General features: G+C 40.9%; 2 protein-coding genes across 3 annotated transcripts; one reads left to right on the top strand and one right to left on the bottom strand.

The window, feature by feature from the left end:
* Nucleotides 1-1,091: 1,091 nt before the first annotated feature.
* si:dkey-240h12.4 (death-associated protein kinase 2) lies at nucleotides 1,092-12,129 on the top strand. 2 transcript variants are annotated; one of them, XM_065948239.1, is made up of 12 exons: nucleotides 1,092-1,342; nucleotides 3,810-3,992; nucleotides 4,105-4,326; nucleotides 4,906-5,044; nucleotides 6,896-7,022; nucleotides 7,582-7,630; nucleotides 7,861-7,887; nucleotides 8,219-8,371; nucleotides 10,163-10,208; nucleotides 10,384-10,473; nucleotides 10,586-10,669; nucleotides 10,940-12,129. In XM_065948239.1, the coding sequence occupies exons 2-12, from the start codon at nucleotides 3,931-3,933 to the stop codon at nucleotides 11,018-11,020; spliced, it is 1,080 nt and encodes a 359-aa protein (XP_065804311.1). In that variant the 5' UTR covers nucleotides 1,092-1,342; nucleotides 3,810-3,930; the 3' UTR covers nucleotides 11,021-12,129. The 2 variants fall into 2 exon arrangements, with proteins under 2 accessions (XP_065804311.1, XP_020481452.1); XM_020625796.3 differs by having other exon boundaries at nucleotides 1,092-1,347.
* A 3,351-nt stretch (nucleotides 12,130-15,480) lies between these two features.
* On the bottom strand, nucleotides 15,481-19,989 carry LOC109993651 (transcription factor E2F3). The gene is made up of 7 exons (XM_065948240.1): nucleotides 19,860-19,989; nucleotides 19,482-19,576; nucleotides 18,284-18,524; nucleotides 17,470-17,601; nucleotides 17,075-17,189; nucleotides 16,688-16,817; nucleotides 15,481-16,419 (listed from the first exon to the last, which is right to left on the bottom strand). Exons 2-7 carry the CDS (start codon nucleotides 19,504-19,506, stop codon nucleotides 16,172-16,174), a joined length of 891 nt encoding a protein of 296 aa, XP_065804312.1. The 5' UTR covers nucleotides 19,507-19,576; nucleotides 19,860-19,989; the 3' UTR covers nucleotides 15,481-16,171.
* Nucleotides 19,990-21,187: the final 1,198 nt, after the last annotated feature.

Raw genomic sequence — 21,187 nt, 5'->3', positions numbered from 1 at the left:
TTGTGCCTTCATTTTCAAGATAGGATAGTGGACAGATCCGAAATTTAGGGAGAGAGAGAGAGAGTGGAGACCGACATGTGGGAAAGGAGCCACAGGTCGGACCCGAACCCGGGCCGCCTGCCTGGAGGACCACAGCCTCCGTACACCAACCACCATTACACGCCCTTAAAAATGACTACAGTGTGAGGTCCAAACTGCACCATTTTTTATAAAACAAATCTCATCAGTTGAAAAGTATCCGACATTTGGGTCGTGATTTGTTATTAAGGAGTTTGGTCCTGAGGCCAGCCCAGATGAGAACCACTGATTTACAGGGACAGGGTTTTTACAATTACATTAAACAGTGTGGAGGATGATAATACAGTATTTACATGATGAGGTGTCGACTATTACATCAGCTTTAGCTTCAGCTTTTTGTACATTCACAGTGTGTGTTTGGTTTCAAGGCAAGGCAAGTTTATTTATAGAGCACATTTCAACAACAAGGCAACTCAAAGTGCTTCACACAAGACATCAAAAAGCATCATGACAGAGGAAAGAAAAGAAACATTAAAAATTGAAAAATCACAGAAATGATAAAATCTGAAAATATGTTCAAATAAAATAATTCAAATGAAATGAATTGAAATCAATAAAGTAAAAATATAAAGAGTTCAAAGTTACAGTGCAAATTTAAAATCTTATTAAAGTTGTTTAATGAAAGGCAGCTGTAAACAGGTGAGTCTTCAACCTCGATTTAAAAGAGCTGAGAGTTTCAGGGTTATTTCACAGCCACAGCTCTGACACTCTGAGAAGAAATAAAGGCTTATATTAAAATGTTATTCTCACAAATTTGGCTTTTAGTTGATTTTACAATACTAATCATGAGATTTAATTTTATTTGACATAATTCTTAGTTCTGACTGTTTCAGTGATTTTTGACATTTTTATTTTACACATTTTAAAACAACAATAAACATGTATTATTTAATAATTCCGTTTTTGTTTAAGGCTGATCACTGCCCGGAATTTTTTTTTTTTTTTACATGTATTAGTCAACGGTGATCATGTGGCGCATGCGCATTTGTCTCAAGCGTTGGAGTTGAGACTTGTGAAACAGGTGGAGGAATGACTGAAGAGGTGGGAGTTCCGTGAACGCATCTCCAGTCTGAAACTCTAAGCGGCGAATCGGACATGACATCAAACTGTGAGTCTGTTCCGCATTCCTCAAACACACACACGGACACACACACACACACACACACTCACACACACACACACAGAGTCCGGACTGGGATCGGGAGCAGACCAGGATCTCGTCCATGGGTTACTCTGCGGTTCATCGGAGCATCAGAGCCGGAATGTGAGGTGACTTTCTCTTGTATTCACGCTTCCTCCTCCAACTTCACGTTCAGACCTCAGTTCTCCTTCAATGTCCGTGTTTGTGCAGGCTCTATGTCCGCGCTTTCCCAGGATGTAATATCTGCGTTTTTCTCTTTAATGTCCGCGTTTTCCATACGCTGTATAACATCTGCATTTTCCATATAACACACACGTTTTCCTCTATGCAATATCCGCGTTTTCCTATTTAATATCCGTGTTTTCCCTGAGGCTATTTCACATCTGCGTTCCTCTGTGTCATATCTGCGTGTTCCCCATGTCTCCTATAATATTCGCGTTTCCCCTCTTGATTAATAAAAATGTTCTTCTGTCTTCATGTTCTCTCTCTGTGTTAAAGTTGTTTTCATATTTCACATTCGTTGTTGCTGCTGTTCACTTGACCACCTCCGCATTGAACCCTGGGTTTATTCTAGTTTTGGGACTGTGTTAAGAGAGCAGATTTGCAAAAGCATTTCCCAGTTTTTGTTCAACTCTTAAAACGTCAAAGATGATGATGATGCTGTTGAAAGCGCAATGAACCAGATGTCTGTCCAGCCTGCTTATCCCTATACCCATAGGCACACTTAGGGACCGTCTCAAAAGTGCAATACAGCTCCTCAGTGTCCTTCCTTAAGGGAAACAAAAAAACCTACATTTCCTGTGTGGCAAATTTGATAATTAGCCATTTTAATTAGATCAACTCTTTAATGTCTAATCCCAACGTGACGGTTTGGCGCTGAGCAGCAGTGTGACACGGATTTACAGATTAATGTGTGTGAATTGTTAAACTTAAAGGCTCAGGCGTCGGAACACATTTCTCATGAGCTGTAAAAGTTGATGAAGTTCAGCAGCTATGAGGAAATCTCAGTGATGACAGGTGGAGATGTACCTGTGTGTCAAGTCATGTCATCATAGTGGAAGCTCTGGTGGTGACACCGGTTTCACTGTGCATGAGTGGAGTTTTTCTGAAGTTATTTTTAGAGCAGAAATCTGTCAAATGAAGTTAAACTGAATGAAGCCTTTATCGCCCAGAGAGCATAAAGTCAAGAGTGACAAAAGATCTCGACAACAGTAAAGGACTTCACATAACCTCACACGATTACATTTAATTCAATAAAGTGCATTGTGCCAAGTTCATACTGTATGATCAGAGCTCCTCCCTCCTGTAGGTAATGAAGGACTCTCTTATGAAACGTTTTAAAATAATCCATAAAATCGGCAGCAGCTGTCCTGACATCCAGATGATGGCAGAAATACTCCACGCATATGCCGTGTTAGAAATACATTAAGATAAACATGGGGTGTTCAAAACAAACATTAAGGAGCAATATGTAGTGAGTGAAATGATAAAGTGATCTTACTATATGATCAGACATTAAGGAAACGTGCTCTGTTGAAGTGCTGGCTTCTCTGACAACAATGCAGCAGCCAGTATGTCCTCCTTCTAACTTTAGATTCTGCTCCTGAATGCTCTGGATTTGTTTGGACCAGAGAAGGTGGGCGCTTTTAAGGCACCCTCCACATGGCCGTTTTGGACGCCCCTCGGTTTGCCAGATATGAGAGCAGTTATCAGGTCAACAGGTGTTGCAGTGATGGAAGCAGGCAAGAGAAGTGGTTCAGATAGAAGTGATTGTACCCGACCTAAAAAAGCCTCTGCATGTTTCTAATAAGCTCCACGAGCAGAAACGTGCTCAAACTAGGATCAAGATTGGAGATGCTTTTGAAAAATGGAGAGGTTAGAACACAGAAAGGTTTACAGAGCGATGCAGAGCTGGATAAACACTGAAGCTTCAGTGTCCACCACATGGCAACCTGTGTGAGCATCGACTCTAGAGAGGAGGGGGCGGGGGGAGACAGCTCTCTACAATGTTTAGAATTTAAACACTAGGTGTCAGAGCTACATACTGCTCCTTTAACGACCAGACAAACTGAGCTCTCGTGTGCGTGTCAGCCGCTGTGCAGCACCACTGAGTCTGAGTCAGAAATTTAGGTAAATATGATCTTAAGCAAAAGTGGAGGAGGCAGGCGGGGAGAGTGACATGTCATGTTGTAATAATCGATATCTGTTTGAATCCATCATTTAATCCTGTAGATTTTAGAAGTACGAAGTCGAGCTGCAGACGTGTGAAGCTGGCTACACTCTAGATGATTTTAGGCCTGATTATTATTGAAGTATTTAAATCTAATTTCAGGATAGAACCAATCACTAGATAGAAGGGGTGCAGGGTGAGTCATCAGGCATTTGAAGATGTCACAATACTCAGATAATGCTTGATTGGCAGATACATGAACATTTAACAGGAACGCTGGATTCAAACTTCAAACTTCAAAAATGTGTTTTTCATTTCATCGGGATTGAACTTAAAAAAAAATGTATTCGTCTCATTTACTTCTTTAAATAAATGATTGGATTAAAAACTGTGTGGATTTTTCTGTCGTCCGTCTCTCAGGTCAAACTGAAGAGGATGAAGAGTCAAAGTTCTCATGATGATGATGAAGAAAGAGTTAACGATCTGATGAGGATGAAGTCCAGTTTCAGATAATCTGTCGGGACCATTAGAGAGATCCAACATGGCTGCCTTCAAACCTGAAAATGTGGAAGACTTTTATGAGATGGGAGAAGTTCTGGGGAGGTGAGAACGACTCGGATGTGTGAAAAGAAAACTTTATTCATTTGTTTAGTTTTAACTGTGTGATCAGAACATTTCCGCGAATAATCAATATTCCGATTCTGACCCGATTCAGCGGGCACTTCGGTCAGGTCCGGCAGGTGCGGGAGCGCTCCACTGGGACTCTTTGGGCGGGAAAGTTCATGAAGATCAAGAAGAGTCCATGCAGTCTCCTGGGTCTGGATCGGGGCGGCGTGGAGCGCGAGGTCGAGATCCTGCAGGCGGTTCAACATACAAACATCGTGACTCTCCGAGACGTGTTCGAGAGCCGAGCGGAGGTGGTGTTGATCCTGGAGCTGTGAGTGTGTGTGTGTGCGTGTGTGTGTGTGCGTGCGTGTGTGTGTATTGTTTGTCAACTTAAAATTCCCTATATTAATATTTAGTGGGGCTTTTTTTTTTTTTTACGATTCCATTTTTAAATCATGATTAATCGCTGAATGTCAATAGTTAATCACATGTTTGAAAACAGTCTTTGTCATGCTTTTATTTTGAAATCCTTTATTTATAACCAAACAATACTTCCTGTTTGCATACAAACCTGCTTTTATTGTGAAATAAAATAAGGAGAATGGTCGAGCAAAGGTTAGGACATTAACTTCGTAAATGTCACCAGCTCAAAGGAACGGTAACAAAGGTCAATGTGTGATGTCATAAGGTCAGTGTGTGATGTCATAAGGTGGATATTACTTTGGACTCGTCAGCTGAGCTGTCTGAGAGTTTGTTAAAGTGAAATGAGACATTCAAAGATGCAGCAGTGTCCTTCTTTTACATCACTGAGACTACAGGGAGACACTGAGGACGACTATCTACGGAGAGCCTGAAGGGACAAAATCTGATGTCTATATTTATTGTAATGGTTTATAATTTATTGTTTCAGAGTGAGCGGAGGAGAGCTGTTCGACTTCATCGCTGGGAAGGAGAATCTTCTAGAAAGTGAAGCCATCGAGTTCATGAAACAGATTCTGGAGGCTCTGCGGTTCATGCACAGCAAGAACATCGTTCACTTCGACCTGAAGGTGACCTGAAAACACTCACCTGACGACGAGAACACTGACCTGTGTTCACCTGAAGACTAGACTCTGACCTGTGTTCACCTGAAGACTGGACTCTGACCTGTGTTCACCTGACGACTAGACTCTGACCTGTGTTCACCTGACGACTAGACTCTGACCTGTGTTCACCTGAAGACTAGACTCTGACCTGTGTTCACCTGACGACTAGACTCTGACCCGTGTTCACCTGACAACGAGAACACTGACCTGTGTTCACCTGAAGACTAGACTCTGACCTGTGTTCACCTGACGACTAGACTCTGACCTGTGTTCACCTGACAACGAGAACACTGACCTGTGTTCACCTGAAGACTAGACTCTGACCTGTGTTCACCTGACAACGAGAACACTGACCTGTGTTCACCTGAAGACTAGACTCTGACCTGTGTTCACCTGACAACGAGAACACTGACCTGTGTTCACCTGAAGACTAGACTCTGACCTGTGTTCACCTGACGACTAGACTCTGACCCGTGTTCACCTGACAACGAGAACACTGACCTGTGTTCACCTGAAGACTAGACTCTGACCTGTGTTCACCTGAAGACTAGACTCTGACCTGTGTTCACCTGACGACTAGACTCTGACCTGTGTTCACCTGAAGACTAGACTCTGACCCGTGTTCACCTGACAACGAGAACACTGACCTGTGGTCACCTGACGACTAGACTCTGACCTGTGTTCACCTGACGACTAGACTCTGACCCGTGTTCACCTGACAACGAGAACACTGACCTGTGGTCACCTGACGACTAGACTCTGACCTGTGTTCACCTGACGACTAGACTCTGACCCGTGTTCACCTGACAACGAGAACACTGACCTGTGTTCACCTGACGACTAGACTCTGACCTGTGTTCACCTGAAGACTAGACTCTGACCCGTGTTCACCTGACAACGAGAACACTGACCCGTGTTCACCTGACGACTAGACTCTGACCCGTGTTCACCTGACGACTAGACTCTGACCTGTGTTCACCTGACGACTAGACTCTGACCCGTGTTCACCTGAAGACTAGACTCTGACCCGTGTTCACCTGAAGACTAGACTCTGACCTGTGTTCACCTGAAGACTAGACTCTGACCTGTGTTCACCTGTAGACTAGACTCTGACCTGTGTTCACCTGTAGACTAGACTCTGACCTGTGTTCACCTGAAGACTAGACTCTGACCTGTGTTCACCTGTAGACTAGACTCTGACCTGTGTTCACCTGTAGACTAGACTCTGACCTGTGTTCACCTGACGACTAGACTCTGACCTGTGTTCACCTGTAGACTAGACTCTGACCTGTGTTCACCTGACGACTAGACTCTGACCCGTGTTCACCTGAAGACTAGACTCTGACCCGTGTTCACCTGAAGACTAGACTCTGACCTGTGTTCACCTGTAGACTAGACTCTGACCTGTGTTCACCTGTAGACTAGACTCTGACCTGTGTTCACCTGAAGACTAGACTCTGACCTGTGTTCACCTGAAGACTAGACTCTGACCTGTGTTCACCTGTAGACTAGACTCTGACCTGTGTTCACCTGTAGACTAGACTCTGACCTGTGTTCACCTGAAGACTAGACTCTGACCTGTGTTCACCTGTAGACTAGACTCTGACCTGTGTTCACCTGAAGACTAGACTCTGACCTGTGTTCACCTGAAGACTAGACTCTGACCTGTGTTCACCTGAAGACTAGACTCTGACCTGTGTTCACCTGTAGACTAGACTCTGGCCTGTGTTCACCTGTAGACTAGACTCTGACCTGTGTTCACCTGTAGACTAGACTCTGACCTGTATATATAATAACAGTGACTTGTGTTTTCAGCCGGAGAATGTGATGCTGTCGGACAACTCTTCTCATCCAGTCATCAAACTCATCGACTTCGGCCTCGCTCAGCGTCTCCGTCAGGGGGAGGAGTATATCAGCACGAGTGGAACGCCGCAGTACATCGGTGAGAATCGACAGCTCTTCATTTACATTTACAACCGACAGTTGAACAGGAGAGCGAGATCCTTTATAAATATCAAAAGAGGGTCACCACGGCAACGAACACACTCCCCCCCCCATACGTCCCACATCCACCACGCACCCGGCCGTGTTACACAGAACTCCCTGCTAACTCTGTATGTTTTTAATAAAGATTTAATTTCATAGAATAACAGCAACTCTTAGTACTTAGAAGGCTTCATGAATACAGCTCCAGATGCTGTAGATAGTTTGTGTTTTGCACTTAAATAATACTGTACTAAAGGAGGAAAAGAAAATAGAAACAAGAGCTGATTAGAAACATCTATGACATCATCAGGTCCGTCTGCGTCTCTGTATTCACAGATTTATTAACTTGTAAAAATGACGTCATGTTAAATTAGTGTTTGTCATTTTGAAGATATTTAAATTTTATGATGAATACGCTCATGTTAACGTTCTATCGAGGATTAAAACGTGTTTTTAAAGTTCTGTAAGAGATGGTCTGGGCCGTTTTTAAACTGAACTACCCCGATCTCTTTCAGCCCCCGAAGTGATCAACAGTGAACCTCTGAGTACAGCTGCAGATATGTGGTAAGACACACACACACACACACACACACACACACACACACACACACACACACACACACACACACACACACACACGGCACAGAGTAAATTCTTCAGTCAGAGACGAGTTCAGACGTGTTTCACATTCAAACTGAACAGTCAGACTGTGTGTGTGTGTGTGTGTGTGTGTGTGTGTATTCAGTGTCTTAATCTTCTCCTGACTTTCTGTTTTGTGTTCGTTTCTTCGACAGGAGCATCGGAGTCATCACCTACATACTGTGAGTGTGTGTTTCTTTTCTGACATGCTAACGCTCCCTCCTCGCAATTTACGATCAGCTCACACGCCTCCACGATCAAGAGATCTGATTAGTCAATAGATTCGTACAGTTTGAGCTCTTAACCCTCAAAACCCGCTCCGAGGCAGCTTAGGGGGGCTACTCCTCTAACCCCTTTAATTACATGAATACTCCCTTCCCCCCCCTCTAGAGGCGACCTATCCCCGGGTAAGAAGTGAGCCACCCTTAAGTTACCTCGCTGGCTCCAGGTGACGCTCCTCTCAGAAGAGTACAATAACGGATGACACATGTTTTTCTCCCTTTGTGTCCTCAGTCTGAGTGGTTTGTCACCGTTTCAAGGCTACACAGACGAAGAGACTCTGAGGAACATCCTCGCCATAACTTACGAGTTCGATGATCGAGTTTTCAGCACGACGAGCTCGATGGCCAAAGACTTCATCCAGAAACTGTTGGTCAAAGATCCAAGGTGAGAAGGATGTTGAAGTAACCACACGTGATTCAATTTACAATGAGACAAAAATGGAACTCATCCAAACAAAGAATTTTGGGATCAGTCCATTTCTGATTGTTTTTGATATTAGAGAGTTTCTGTTGTTAAAGGAGCAGTATGTAGCTCTGTCACCTAGTGTTTAAAATGGGTACTGCAGTCCATTTTCAAAACATTGTAGAGAGCTGTGTCCCCCTGCCCCCTCCTCTCTAGAGTGGATGCTCATGCAGGTTGCCATGTGGTGGACACTGAAGCTTCAGTGTTTATCCAGCTCTGCATGGGTCTGTAAACCTTTCTGTGTTCTAACCTCTCTCCATTTTTCAAAAGCATCTCCAATCTTGATCCTAGTTTGAGCACGTTTCTGCTCGTGGAGTTTATTAGAAACATGCAGAGGCTTTTTAGGTCGGGTACAATCACTTCTATCTGAACCACTTCTCTTGCCCGCTTCCATCGCTGCAACACCTGTTGACCTGATAACTGCTCTCATATCTGGCAAACCGAGGGGCGTCCAAAACGGCCGTGTGGGGGGTGTCTTAAAAGCGCCTACCTTCTCTGGTCCAAACAAATCCAGAGCATTCAGGAGCAGAATCTAAAGTTAGAAGGAGGACATACTGGCTGCTGCATTGTTGTCAGAGAAGCCAGCACTTCAACAGAGCATGTTTCCTTAATGTCTGATCATATAGTAAGGTCACTTTATCATTTCAGTCACTACACATCTTACTGATTGCTCATTTCAACTCCATTTAACTTCTGCGTTAAAACGATGAAAGGGGAACCCTCAAAACCACAAAATAGACCATTTCCTCCAGGTCAGTTTGGTTCTCTCGCCAGAAAAGCTCTAGTTTCTTGAAGTATCTTTTCAGGGTCCTGATACTCATGACCATGTGACGCTGACGCGAAGTATTTGTGAAACTAAAGTTAAACTTCACAAGATGCTCCACGTTCCTCATTCTCGTGCAGCTGCTGCTCTTCTGATATAACTTTAGACTGAAATGACGACTTTAATCTCGAAATGTATGACTTTATTACCGTATTTTCCGCACTATAAGGCGCACCGGATTATAAAGTGCACCTTCAATGAATGGCCTATTTTAGAACTGTTTTCATATATAGGGCGCACCGGATTATAAGGCGCATAGAATAGAACGTGTTTACAACTGAACAAGGCTGGGAGATATTGTGAATATATAAATATAAATCCGTAGTGCATTCACAATAACTCAACGTTGTTCAAACGTTAATGTGCATATTCACAATATCTCCCAGCCTTGTTCAGTTGTAAACACGTAAAAGAAACACAGTCTGATACCGCTAATTCAAACGTTAGTGCATAACTCAACATTGTTCAGTTACGTATAACACGTAAAGCTCACTTTTTCAGTTCATTCCCCGTCCACGAATCCCTCGAATTCTTCTTCTTCAGTGTCCGAATTGAACAGTTGGGCGAGTACGGCATCCAACATGCCCGGCTCCCTCTCGTCATTATCCGAGTCAGTGTCGCTGAGCGCCGTGTACAACCAGTATGGATCAACCAATTAACCAATTGATCCGTATATAAGGCGCTCCGGATTATAAGGCGCACTGTCGTTTTTTGAGAAAATTAAAGGCTTTTAAGTGCGCCTTATAGTGCGGAAAATACGGTACTCTCTCTAAATCTTTACTTAATGTGGCCCTGATACTTTTTTGTATAGACTGACTTGATGTTACTGGTTATATCTCATTGTTGTGTAGCTGTTTGCTCTCTTCATTTGTGTCTTGTTTGTGTTTCAGAGAGAGAATGACAGCCGACGAGAGTCTTCTTCATCCCTGGATCAAAGTAAAGACGACTTTTCTTCGTTTTAGACCTGCTGAATGTTTCCGAGCTTTAAATCCTGTTTTCTCTCACTCTGTGTAACCGACTCTGATTCCTCCTGTTTATTTATCATTTCATTAGTTGTCTCTTGGTGCTGTTTGTTTTCAAACTGACATCAGATGTTTTGCGTTGGTTTCAGCCGATCACTCGTACTCAGGCGACGAAAAGGAATCGCTCATCCATCAACATGAAGAACTTCAAAAAGTTCAACGCCCGTAGGAAATGGAAGGTTTGTCCTCATGTTCATGATTTTGCTTTGTTTATCCCGAAGAGCTATTTGGCAGCATTCCTTTGATTCTTCATAACAATATGAATCGTATTATTGGCTGTTTCCCCCTCAGATGTCTTATAACATGGTGTGGATGTGTAACCGCTTTGTCCGCCTGAAGCTACTGTGTAAAAGCTCCAACCCGGATCCCCTCCAGGTGAGACCTCGTCAGGCCCCAGGGCCACAAGTTGAATAAACTGAATCTTTAAAACTTTAATCAGAGAAACACATTCTTGTTAAACTTTTAAAAATGATTTGAAGAGGAGACACTGAATCTAATGTTTTTATTTCTTCATCTGAAGAAAAACTACAAAAAGAGAAGTCACTTTCTCCCTGTGCTCATAAAATGTGCGTTATTAACGTGACTTGATGCGGTTTGTAATGATTGGGTTTCTTTTCAACTGAGCTGATGTTTTGGTGTCTGCAGAGGGACTGTGAAAGTGATGCCGAAGACACAGAAACCAAACCAGCTTCTCTGCTGCGACGACGACTCAGCAGCAGTTCGTAAAGGTGATGATGAAGAGCTGAGGAAGATGAAGAGCTGAGAGGAGGAAGAGTTGAGGAAGATGTAGAGCTGAGAGGAGGAAGATGAAGAGCTGAGGAGGAAGAGCTAAGGAAGATGAAGAGCTGAGAGGAGGAAGAGCTGAGAGGAGGACGACGAGGGGCTGAGGATGATGAGCTCAGAGGATGAGATGGAGAGCAGTTTGGAGGACGTACTGCCCCGTCTGATGAGACTCTTTACTAAAGAACTTCAACAAACTTATATTTTCTATAAAGTCTTCCGTCACTAAACATAATAATATTTTTGTAAATGTCGTCCTGTGTTTGTGATACGTCGGTCAATGAGTAAATATCTGTAAAGTACACAGACATATAAACAACCATGAAACAAAAAAACGAGAATCTACGTCACTGAAGTTTTAACTTAAACTTAAAACATTTTTGGTGCTTTCATACTCGTACAAAAACTCCTGAAATTTTCAGGTTGAGCTGCATGTGTGGACGCAAACAGACTTTTTTTTTTTTTCCCTGCCAGCCTCGTTTTAATTTTTGTTGCATGTGAGCCGGGGGCGAGATGATGTGTGATCGCCGCGGGAAAAACCCAGGGATATTCATCTCCAGCGAGTGGAAGAGGGGTGAAGATGTTCATTCCCCGACGCAGGCGCACGACCACAGACTGCATGCAAGCAATCTAGGATAGTCTTCGCTTTGAGGTGCATGTGTGAACGAACAACTCAGGAAGATTTCAGGGGCAGGGAAATTGTCAAGACATTTGCACGTGTGGAAACGGTTGATGTGTTACTACCTCTGTCTCACATTAAGAGCTCTAGCTGTTCATTGTTATAATAAAGTCAAAGTTACTTCATAGTGTAAGATCTAGGAGGAAATATGTTTCAGTTTTATTTGGGTGGTTTGTTAATGTGACCTTACTTTCTTTAGCATCTGTTTACAGTTCAATCCCTGGACGAAGCACAGAGCAGTGAATCTAACGGGATGCAGCTGCAGCATCTTTGATGACTGTCATGGGTTAAGACAATATCAGAAAATATTTTATGTACGTTAACTGGTTTAAAGTGGTGTTTTAATAAATGGTGTTTTGGATTGATATGAAAATGACTTGGTTCATGTGTCTCTCTCTGCCCTCTGGTCTAACGTGATCTTCTATCACTGCGGTGAACATTTTGCAAGGGAGCACCAAAAACTATCTCGTTCACATGCAGGGGTGTGTCCAGACGGGCGGCATGGGCCCCCCTTTGACATCTGATCTGCCAACCCAGAATCCAAATCTATGATTGGCTGTTTGGCTAATCAGAGGCGGTACTACAGGCTGCTGATCATTTTCTTTACAAGTTAATTTTGTCTTAGTTTCTGTGCTTTCAGCTGTAAATGAATGTTTTTCCCTTCACATACGAATTTCCAATGAAAATATTGTGCACACGGTTTAACTTGCGATGGACTTAATCGCCGATAAATGTATTTCTGCAAGTTAGACAGCTCAAGAGTTTGAGTTCAAAGTACTGTAAATTATTATAAATTATGTCGAGTCCCTAAAGCATCCAGCTTAGATATGTTGCCAAATTGTGTTACTTACAAGCCTCCACTCCATGCCACCCCTGTTTAAGGCTGTGCCATCTTTAATCTGACCAGCACAAATAGTTTCTGTGATTGTCGTACTATATATGGAAAGTTGCTACACGTACAAACAGCTAAATTTTTCATGATTTTGAAGCTTAATTTTGTAAACTTATACGTTTTTATTCGTTGCTGAAATTTGACCTGGTGGTTAATAATACATTCTTCTTTGGTATAAAAAACAAAAAAACAAATATATTTTTTTGGTTTACAGGGATTTTCATAATTTCTTTGTTTGTGTATATAGTGACTATATTGTAACAGCCCTACATGCAGGAAGGTTCTGCAAGAATAGTATATTTTGGATGCCCAGTAATCCTTTTACAGGGAACTGAAACCTAGGAAGCATCATTTTTTCATTGCTGGGAAAATAAAAAAGGTCAGTGTAAAGTTCAAATGTGGGCCTATTGTTTTTTTGTTTAACACATCATTATGAAACACTAAGTTGTCATATTATTACTACAAACTTTTCATGTTAAGATGCCTGATCAGGATTGTGCATATACAACTCTTAATAGTGAAGAAAGCAAGATGGGTCAGTGAGATATTTCTACCATCAGCTCTGGGAAAGCATAAAGTTTTTTAGAAAGTTAATAAGACTTTGTGTTATAACATTTTCAGATTTAATGTTGTTTGTTTTACTTTCTTTGGCTGACTGCAACATACTGCAAACGTGTCTTTGATTGTTTATGCTTTTACTTTTGTTTAACTGTGTTGAAAATGTATATCATATCAGAATATAAGGTGACACATTAACTTACTGAGAGTTTGAGCAAATGGGATCTTGAGAAGTACTATTTAAAACAGTCACTGTGCCTTTTTACAGTGGCTAGGTTCACATTTTTTCAGAAGCTGTGATTGGTTGATCCAACAAAATGAAGAAAAAAAGTAAATCATAGAATCTAGTCAGACATTATGTAATTATGAACACTATGAAATAAACATCTGTGTGATAATATGTTAGACTTACTTTAAAATTATACTGCCTACAAGATGTTTGAAATCACATGTCCACTGGTGCAGCAGCTTCTTCACATGCTGATCGTTACATCGTGTGAAGAGCCTTGACTAGTGATTGGATGCACCTGTAAAGGTAACCACATTCAGAGAAGTCAACATGCATGTCTCACTTTGCACAGATGAGCAAAAAATTGTTGTTGGCTTGAAATGTCTGCACAAATAATTGTTTGGCTGTTTGGCACAACTATGATTCAATAATATTCTTCATGTCCTGTTTTTAAGAACATTTCTATGTCTTCTCCTCAGCTTGAGAAACTCTTAAGTCTGTTAAAAGTCCTCCTCACTACTCCTAACAGTTGTACACCTGAGGAGCTCTCTCTGTGAATAACTTTCATCTTTACAAGGATCTAGTCTTAACTTTAAGGGGACATTCTTAGAAAATGTCCTGATTCTAAGAATGTTCTTAACATATTGTCAATAACAGCAACTCTTAGTACTTAGGAGGCTTCATGAATACAGCTCCAGATGCTGTGGATAGTTTGTGTTTTGCACTTAAATAATACTGTACTTAAGGAGGAAAAGAAAATAATTTTAAACATAAAAAATTACATTTTTGGGTCTTGTTATACCGTAAATAATACCTTTTCTAGTCTTCTGACCATTTAGAGCACTGTGCACTTAAGAATGTAATACTCACTTCCACTAAAGACTACGCCTTGTGAAGCGATTTGGGGTTCAGTATCATTCCACACTGATGGGTGGAGAACAAGCTCAGAACAGCCTGGGATCTTAACTTAAAAAAAATAAGGTAACACTTAAATCAAACATCAGATCTTGATAAACTAATTATTCAATTTGAAAATCTTTACTGGTGTACTTTGTAGAATATTTGTCCAGAAAATGACATGACAAATCATTGATTGATTACAATGACTTGTGATTTCTAAATGGACAGATTGATATCCATGAAGTTTAAGTGACTTGGTGTTATACTGTGATGAATAAGTAGTATAGTTGATTGTACTGAGCCACAGTAGGTAAAGTTGCAGTTCACAGTGTTATAGTGCCTTTACATCTTTACGTGTCAAAATAAGGTAGATTGGGGAAATATGATATCCTTTTACTGTGGTGCTCACATGTTAGGCAACAATAACTTTGAGGCTAGAAGTGTTCTTGAATAATACTCAATTTATGGGTTTATGTTATGAATCAGTACTTATCTACTGTCGTCTTCTGACTACTCAAAGCACTTTACACTGATGGTAGAGGTTGCTATGGAAAGTTACCATCAAAAGTAACTAATCCCATACATACACAATCACATGCCACTTGGGGTGAAGTGTCTTCCCCAGCAACACATGGGACATGTAGATATGGGGATCAAAACCCCCAACCTTCTGGTTTGGAGTTAACGACTACCCACTGAGCCACAGTTTGTTGTTTGGTTTTCCCTTTTAAACTGAAAGGTGCTTTTGAAAATACAACTCACTAAATACACAAGTATAAATAAAAAGGCAACTTTGAATATTTGTCTGAGATCTGTCTTCAATGTTTCATAGTTAATCATATCAAATGTTTGACAGACATTCATTTAGAAACTGATTTTAATTTACCACTTCACCATTAGTGTTGCCAATGCCTACAAAAACTATGTATGCAGTTTCTATGTGTGTTTATTTTCCCATAGAGTATGTTTTTATAGATCACTACTCTGGAAGTAGGCAAGCCTTTTTAGGCCCCATTTTGAGCACATGTAACCGTTATCAAAGAGATCCCTTGTTATATACTTCTCTTTCTTTCTGAACTAGATGCCTCAGGGTATACTGAGCAGAAAACGAAGGCCAAACAGTCAAAACAGTACTTCATAATGCCAGCTATGTTCAACCAAAAGTGTGTTTATATGTGCAGAACAACATAACTGCTGTAAAACAACAAGGAAATCATATTCTATTGTGAATTACTGCATTTTTATACACAATAACAAAGAAACCGATATAGAAAACTTGGCAACTGCTTTGCTGTTCAGATACACAAAGGAATACTGTATGTGGCATATCAGCGTATAAAAAGAAGCTACCTTGGAAAATAGTTGCTAATTCATGTATTGTAGGGTTGGTTATACAAGATACCGATCAGTAAAGAGCGTAGTAGGTGATTGTGATTATGGCCATTTGGAGAGGAGTCAAAATCAACTTCTTTGTGATCCTGATCAGTTGTCATCTGTTAAGTCTTTCAAACCATCACAGTTTCAAGGGTCTAGAGTAACCCTGTGTTGAGACTTCAAAGCCCAGACATTGTGAGACACTTAAGGAGGGCTTGCTTGTTTGTCAAAAGCACTTTTGAAAAATAAAAAACATTATTCTAAGACGACACCAACAGCTCAAAATACCCAAGTGTCAATAAATCCTTGTTGAACTGTTGTGGATAGGCAAAAGTGAATATAAAAAGGAACATATTTACATTATTAATTTGTTTTTTGTTTTTTCAGTTTGCCCTTGATGATGTGTATGTGGCAGGATGTCCATTCTACTGTAAACAGCTGTTTACAGAAGGGGGTTCGATTGTTCTAGTTAGCGGAGTTGAAGAGGTCAGTGATGCTTTCATCCTTAGCCAGGCTCAGGAAATACTCCTTTCCATCAAGAGAGAAGGCTAGAGGTGAAGTAAGACAGACAAAACTTTGCTCATCTTCAGATGGGGAAACATGAGGTATGGTCATTGTGTCAACAGGGCGGTCAGAGACTGGTGACGAGTGTTTTGTTGTCGCGGACAGCGGGTTGCAGATACTGTTGATTCCAGAGGTAGAGTAGGCAGTGCCTGAAACATAATAGAAATGTAGATAAAGAGACACAGGGGGGAATTAATAGAGCATAATAAACTTTAAAATCTTAAAGTAGGGTTTTAACAGAATATTTCATTGTTCCTGTTTAAAAAAAACACTTGAGGTGCTTCTCAGGTTATCTTAGGCAGTTTAGCAAGACCAGCCTGATTGAGGTGACACAAGTGATTGTGAAGTGAAAGATGCACCTCCGCAAGAGACCTGCTCAAAAGGATGAGTAAGGCAAGAAGGGGGCAGAGCAGTTACCGTTGGTCGAGCTTAAGCTGCTGCAATTTACTAAAGGGCCAAGTGTGTCTTCCATCGGTACGCCGGGGTCGTCAGAGCAGAGGAATACTTCAATGGGCCCTTGTGTGCTGCAAAGGTGGACCTGTAGGCTCTGAACACAAGAAGCAGAAGGAGTGTTTACATCATGGTCTCTGATTATGCGTAAACAGTAGACTTAGAGCAAGAAAATGTCATTAGAATATTTGAATAAAATAAATAAATAGCTGAAGTCAATGCTGCACTATTTCAAAAAACGAACATTAAATCAGCCCTTTGTCAGTGACAGATGTGGGTTTTTTTTTTTAATGTCCGAGATACATTACAGAAAATAAAATGTAAAAAATAAGTTAACCATGTATTAAAGTTTACCTCTTCTGGGTGTGGCACCGCCAGTTTGGTCTCTGCAGGGGCTTTGATCACAATCACAGTCTGTTCTTCCAAATTTGGTAATCTTCGGACATCCTCATAAGTCAAATATGCAAATGTGATCACTGATGTTAAGGAATATACAATTATTACAATTAACAATGGAAGATTAGGATTAAACCTGAAACTGTCATTTTAAGTAAAACAGTTTTGGAGGATAGCAGAGGAAATCATTTGTCATATGCCCATCAAAATCTTAACACTGGCTTTGGTGATTGGCCAATAGAGCCCTCAATAATAATTTTGACAACCCAATTGGGGTACACCTATTTGACCTAACTGAATTTGCATCACATCAATTGTCCGAAGTTAAACAGAATTGACAAATAAAAGGATATCTTTGACCTTGATGGTTCTCACACATCTGGTGAACCTGCCACGTACAGCTTTGTATCAACTCGTCCAGCTTCTTCTCCTCCTCATTTAGATCATTCAGTTCCTGATCCATTTGAGCACTGGTCTGACCGCCCCTGGTTGGCAAATCAAAGCAGCAATACAGGGTCAACACGGGAGAAAACATAACTCAAGACATCAAGCTCACTAAACTGTGTATGAAAAAAATATATACAATAGTCTGAACTGAGAAACAAACAACAGAACACAGTTTACAAATGTACCCCGAGGTCATTTACTGCTTTTATCAATATGCCTGCAGCAACATACGTGTCCTTATGCAAGACACTTATCCCCAAAGTTGCTCCCCCTGCTTCATTGGTGGCCTATAAATGTGCATGAATAGGATAAGCTAATTGATTTATACTTAGGAGCCTTTCCCATCAAGGTTTGAATGGGTGTGACCTGCAGTGTAAAAGCACTTTGAGTAGCCAGAATACAAGAAGATCCCTGTAACTGTTTAACATTTACTTTGTTTGCAACATTAACATTCTTTATCAAGGTCTTTTAACGAATGCCATGAAACATTGGTAGTTGCATTTTAAGTTTTAAGCTGCATTTTAGGTCACAACAGTTGCAACAAAATCTTGAAAACGCAAGGACGAGCTATTGATAAAAACAGTGTCACTAATGTCAAATCCAGGTACAACTTTGTTCTCATGATTCTGGTAGAAAAACAAAACAGAGATACCAACAAAGCTAATTGGCCATAATTTGAAGATAAGCTTTGCACTACAAGCTTCATCCACTCATACTTACATCCACTGAATGTAGTTTTTAGACTTCTTCTTGATTAGCTGGATTCCTTCAAGGACATTAGTGACATCATAGACACGCCTCTTTGGGGCATTAAGCTCCTGGGCTACCAGGTTAAGGTCCAATACCCCATCAGAGGATCTCCTCAGCAGCTCTGCAAATCTCCTTGTCAAGAAACCAAGTGAAGTGTCATAGCGGGATTTCTCCCACACGGATTTTGGTGTCATCGAATCGGTAGCGGAAGCTGGAAAAAGGGTGAGCATGGTCAATTTTTGAGCTGTGTGCTTCGGCAAAGAAGAAGAAAACTTCCCCAACTTTGAGTTTGAAAGTCTTGGGGGGGGGAGTAAAGGCTGCACTTTGGTCTCCCTAAGCTCAAGACTGAACTGACGGTCATGTACAACATGTCAAACTTTGAGGGAAGGAGCTCAGCGGACCTGCTTCATTTTCTTACACAGAAGGAGGTGACTGAGAGCATGCAGCAGGTTTATGGTGTTGACCATCCATCTGTATCCACCTCTTCCGTTGAGCGGATTTTCTCAACGGGACAGGATCGACTCGGAGCCTTGGCACTGATATCAATCGAAAAAGGACTTCTCTTGGAGCGGAAATCTAACGGACAAACTTTATGACACTACCATTGCCCACTTTACCTGCTGTGTGCACATCTCCCCCGCAGGAGTCGAGAGGGAAGGTTTGTTAGGGTGCGTACGTCTGCACTCTCTTGCACACTCTCTCCCATCTGGTGTGTACACAGCATAACAGTGACAGAGGGATAAAATATGGGACCAATGTAAAATAAATTCATTCTCACAGATCTTCCTTATTATCATTAACTAAGTTAAATACGTCGCCTCACTCTCCCCTGTGAGCTCGGTTTTTCATGCATGAGTGTTCAAGTTTTCTGTGATCTTATAGAAGTAATCCTGGCCATTAAAATCCCTTTAAGTATTTCAAGTTCTCAGCACCTAGCTATGTGTAGACATGCTTACAGGCTGTTTGGAAAAAAAAAACAATGATGGAAAAACTGTTTCTTTCACTGTAAAATATTCGCAAGCTGTGGTTGCCAGAGCCTCAGCATAAACAATATGGTACAAGTTGTTCTACTATTACAGTAAAAGGATATCAGTACTGTTGTTTTTGTAGGGTTAAGGTTTGAGTTGCATTGTGTTTACCATAGAAAGAAACATTGTCTTACTCTTACCTGCATTGTGTGCTTGAGAGGCCATTGGCTCCTTGTCATTTGAGAGGCCGTCATCATGGTGAGGTTCCTGGGGATCACTGCCTTCCAGCTCCAGCCTGAGTCAAAGAAACCAGCATGAACATCCAAATCACAAACCAGGCTTTCAGCTTGCAGCTTGCAGCTTGCAATGTGGCCGAGAGGGAGAAGAGTTGTGGCAATGCTACAGTATAAACTATGAATCCACTGGATTCACTTGCAAAAAAAAGAAAAAAATAGAAAACCTGCATGCATTTAGAAACAATTAATTACACTTTAGATTTGACATGTTTTGGATATCTGGGGTAACCCATCCCTCACTCTATAACTGTAGATTGCACAGTGGAAAACAAATAATAATACCTTCTAAGTTGCAGTTTCAGTCCGTTAAACAGACTTCAATGCCAAAGAGCTGGATTAGAAACACTTCTTTTTCTTCTTCGATTGAAAGTTTCTTTTACTTCTTCCTTTTGAGTTTATATGGCGGTTTGCAAACCAGCTTATTGGTGCATTACCGCCACCTGCTGAACTGGAGTTTGGATCGAAACTCTGGCTTAGGTAAACAATAATGATATTTATATTTTTATGTATTCCTACACACACAAACGAGGAATAATAATCAAAATAAAATAAATGAATAAAACACTAAATTCTGCCTATCAACTCTGTCCTTTTCAGGAACTATATTAATTGTGTTTCTCCATACTTGGAGAAAGCTGATGTTTAAAAGGTAATATAATGAAAGGTAGTTTGTATACACAACTTTTCTGTGACCTAGTCCATAAATATAAAAACAATTTTGGAAACAGAGTTTAAAAAAAAAAAGAAAAAAAAAAAAGATCTGTCCAGATGAGCATTTTAGCATCACTTAAATGTTCTCTCTCCTAAGTCTACCTTTTATCTAGCCCCTGTAATGAACTGTATTTGACTTTATAAATCAAACTTTATACCTGGCATGCTGCAAAAAGAATTTGGGTAAAATGTTACACCAGGTGAGGCTTTTCTTAAACTAGTTCTTACTTAACTGTTCTCTCATTTGTTTGCATTCTAAATATTATATTTTCAAACTGAATGAGAACATTTCCCAGCAGCACATGCTCTCATCTTGTAATTAGGCTGACGCAGTGAAAGACCAATCATCAGTCATGGCCTGCATGAACCACTTCTGGTAGTTCTCCAAACCAGCAACAGCAGAAGAGCAGCTCAAGGTTTGTTGGTTTTTATGTAGCACCAAACTCAACTTTATTTGTTGGTATGCTCATGCTGAAATGCAAAAATAATGTGTTTCAAATACTCATTATAATAAGTGTATAATGATAATTAAAAATATATATTTCACCTTCATCACCTTCCAGTCATGCAAATGCTTGTATTTGTAATTATTTTTATACGAACAAGTTTTCACATCGACATTGACTGCATGATGTGTCACTGTTATTTAGGACCATTACAAAATGTATTTGAAATGGCACACTGCATTTATATTGTGACTTGTTATATCTCTCCAGCTGATTTTCAAGCTGAGGGCTCTGCTCACCTTTATGTTATTTGCTGCAGTATGAAGTGGAAGTGAGAAGTATGTCACTTTCTGCCTGTCTGTATCTACAGCTGTGCATCATCAGAGCTCAGGTCCATCATCACAAAGCTCCAGCATAGTGTAGAAATTGGTCTGATGAGTTATTGTCCTCGTG

This window comes from Labrus bergylta, chromosome 19 (genome assembly GCF_963930695.1).
Source record: "Labrus bergylta chromosome 19, fLabBer1.1, whole genome shotgun sequence".
Lineage (NCBI taxonomy): Eukaryota > Metazoa > Chordata > Actinopteri > Labriformes > Labridae > Labrus > Labrus bergylta.
Note: the sequence above shows the minus strand (reverse complement) of the source record. Positions and strands in the feature narration are given on the sequence as shown.

Excerpts from the sequence above, each read along its gene's own strand:
- si:dkey-240h12.4 (XM_065948239.1), top strand. The coding sequence starts at position 3,931 with ATGGCTGCCTTCAAACCTGAAAATGTGGAAGACTTTTATGAGATGGGA. Across the intron at positions 5,045-6,895 it reads TCGTTCACTTCGACCTGAAG|CCGGAGAATGTGATGCTGTC; the intron begins GTGACCTGAAAA and ends TTGTGTTTTCAG. Across the intron at positions 10,209-10,383 it reads TTCTTCATCCCTGGATCAAA|CCGATCACTCGTACTCAGGC; the intron begins GTAAAGACGACT and ends CGTTGGTTTCAG.
- LOC109993651 (XM_065948240.1), bottom strand. The coding sequence starts at position 19,506 with ATGGCCTCTCAAGCACACAATGCAG. Across the intron at positions 18,525-19,481 it reads CTCTCAAGCACACAATGCAG|CTTCCGCTACCGATTCGATG; the intron begins GTAAGAGTAAGA and ends CCCTTTTTCCAG. Across the intron at positions 17,190-17,469 it reads GAGAACCATCAAGGTCAAAG|ATTTGCATATTTGACTTATG; the intron begins ATATCCTTTTAT and ends ATCAGTGATCAC.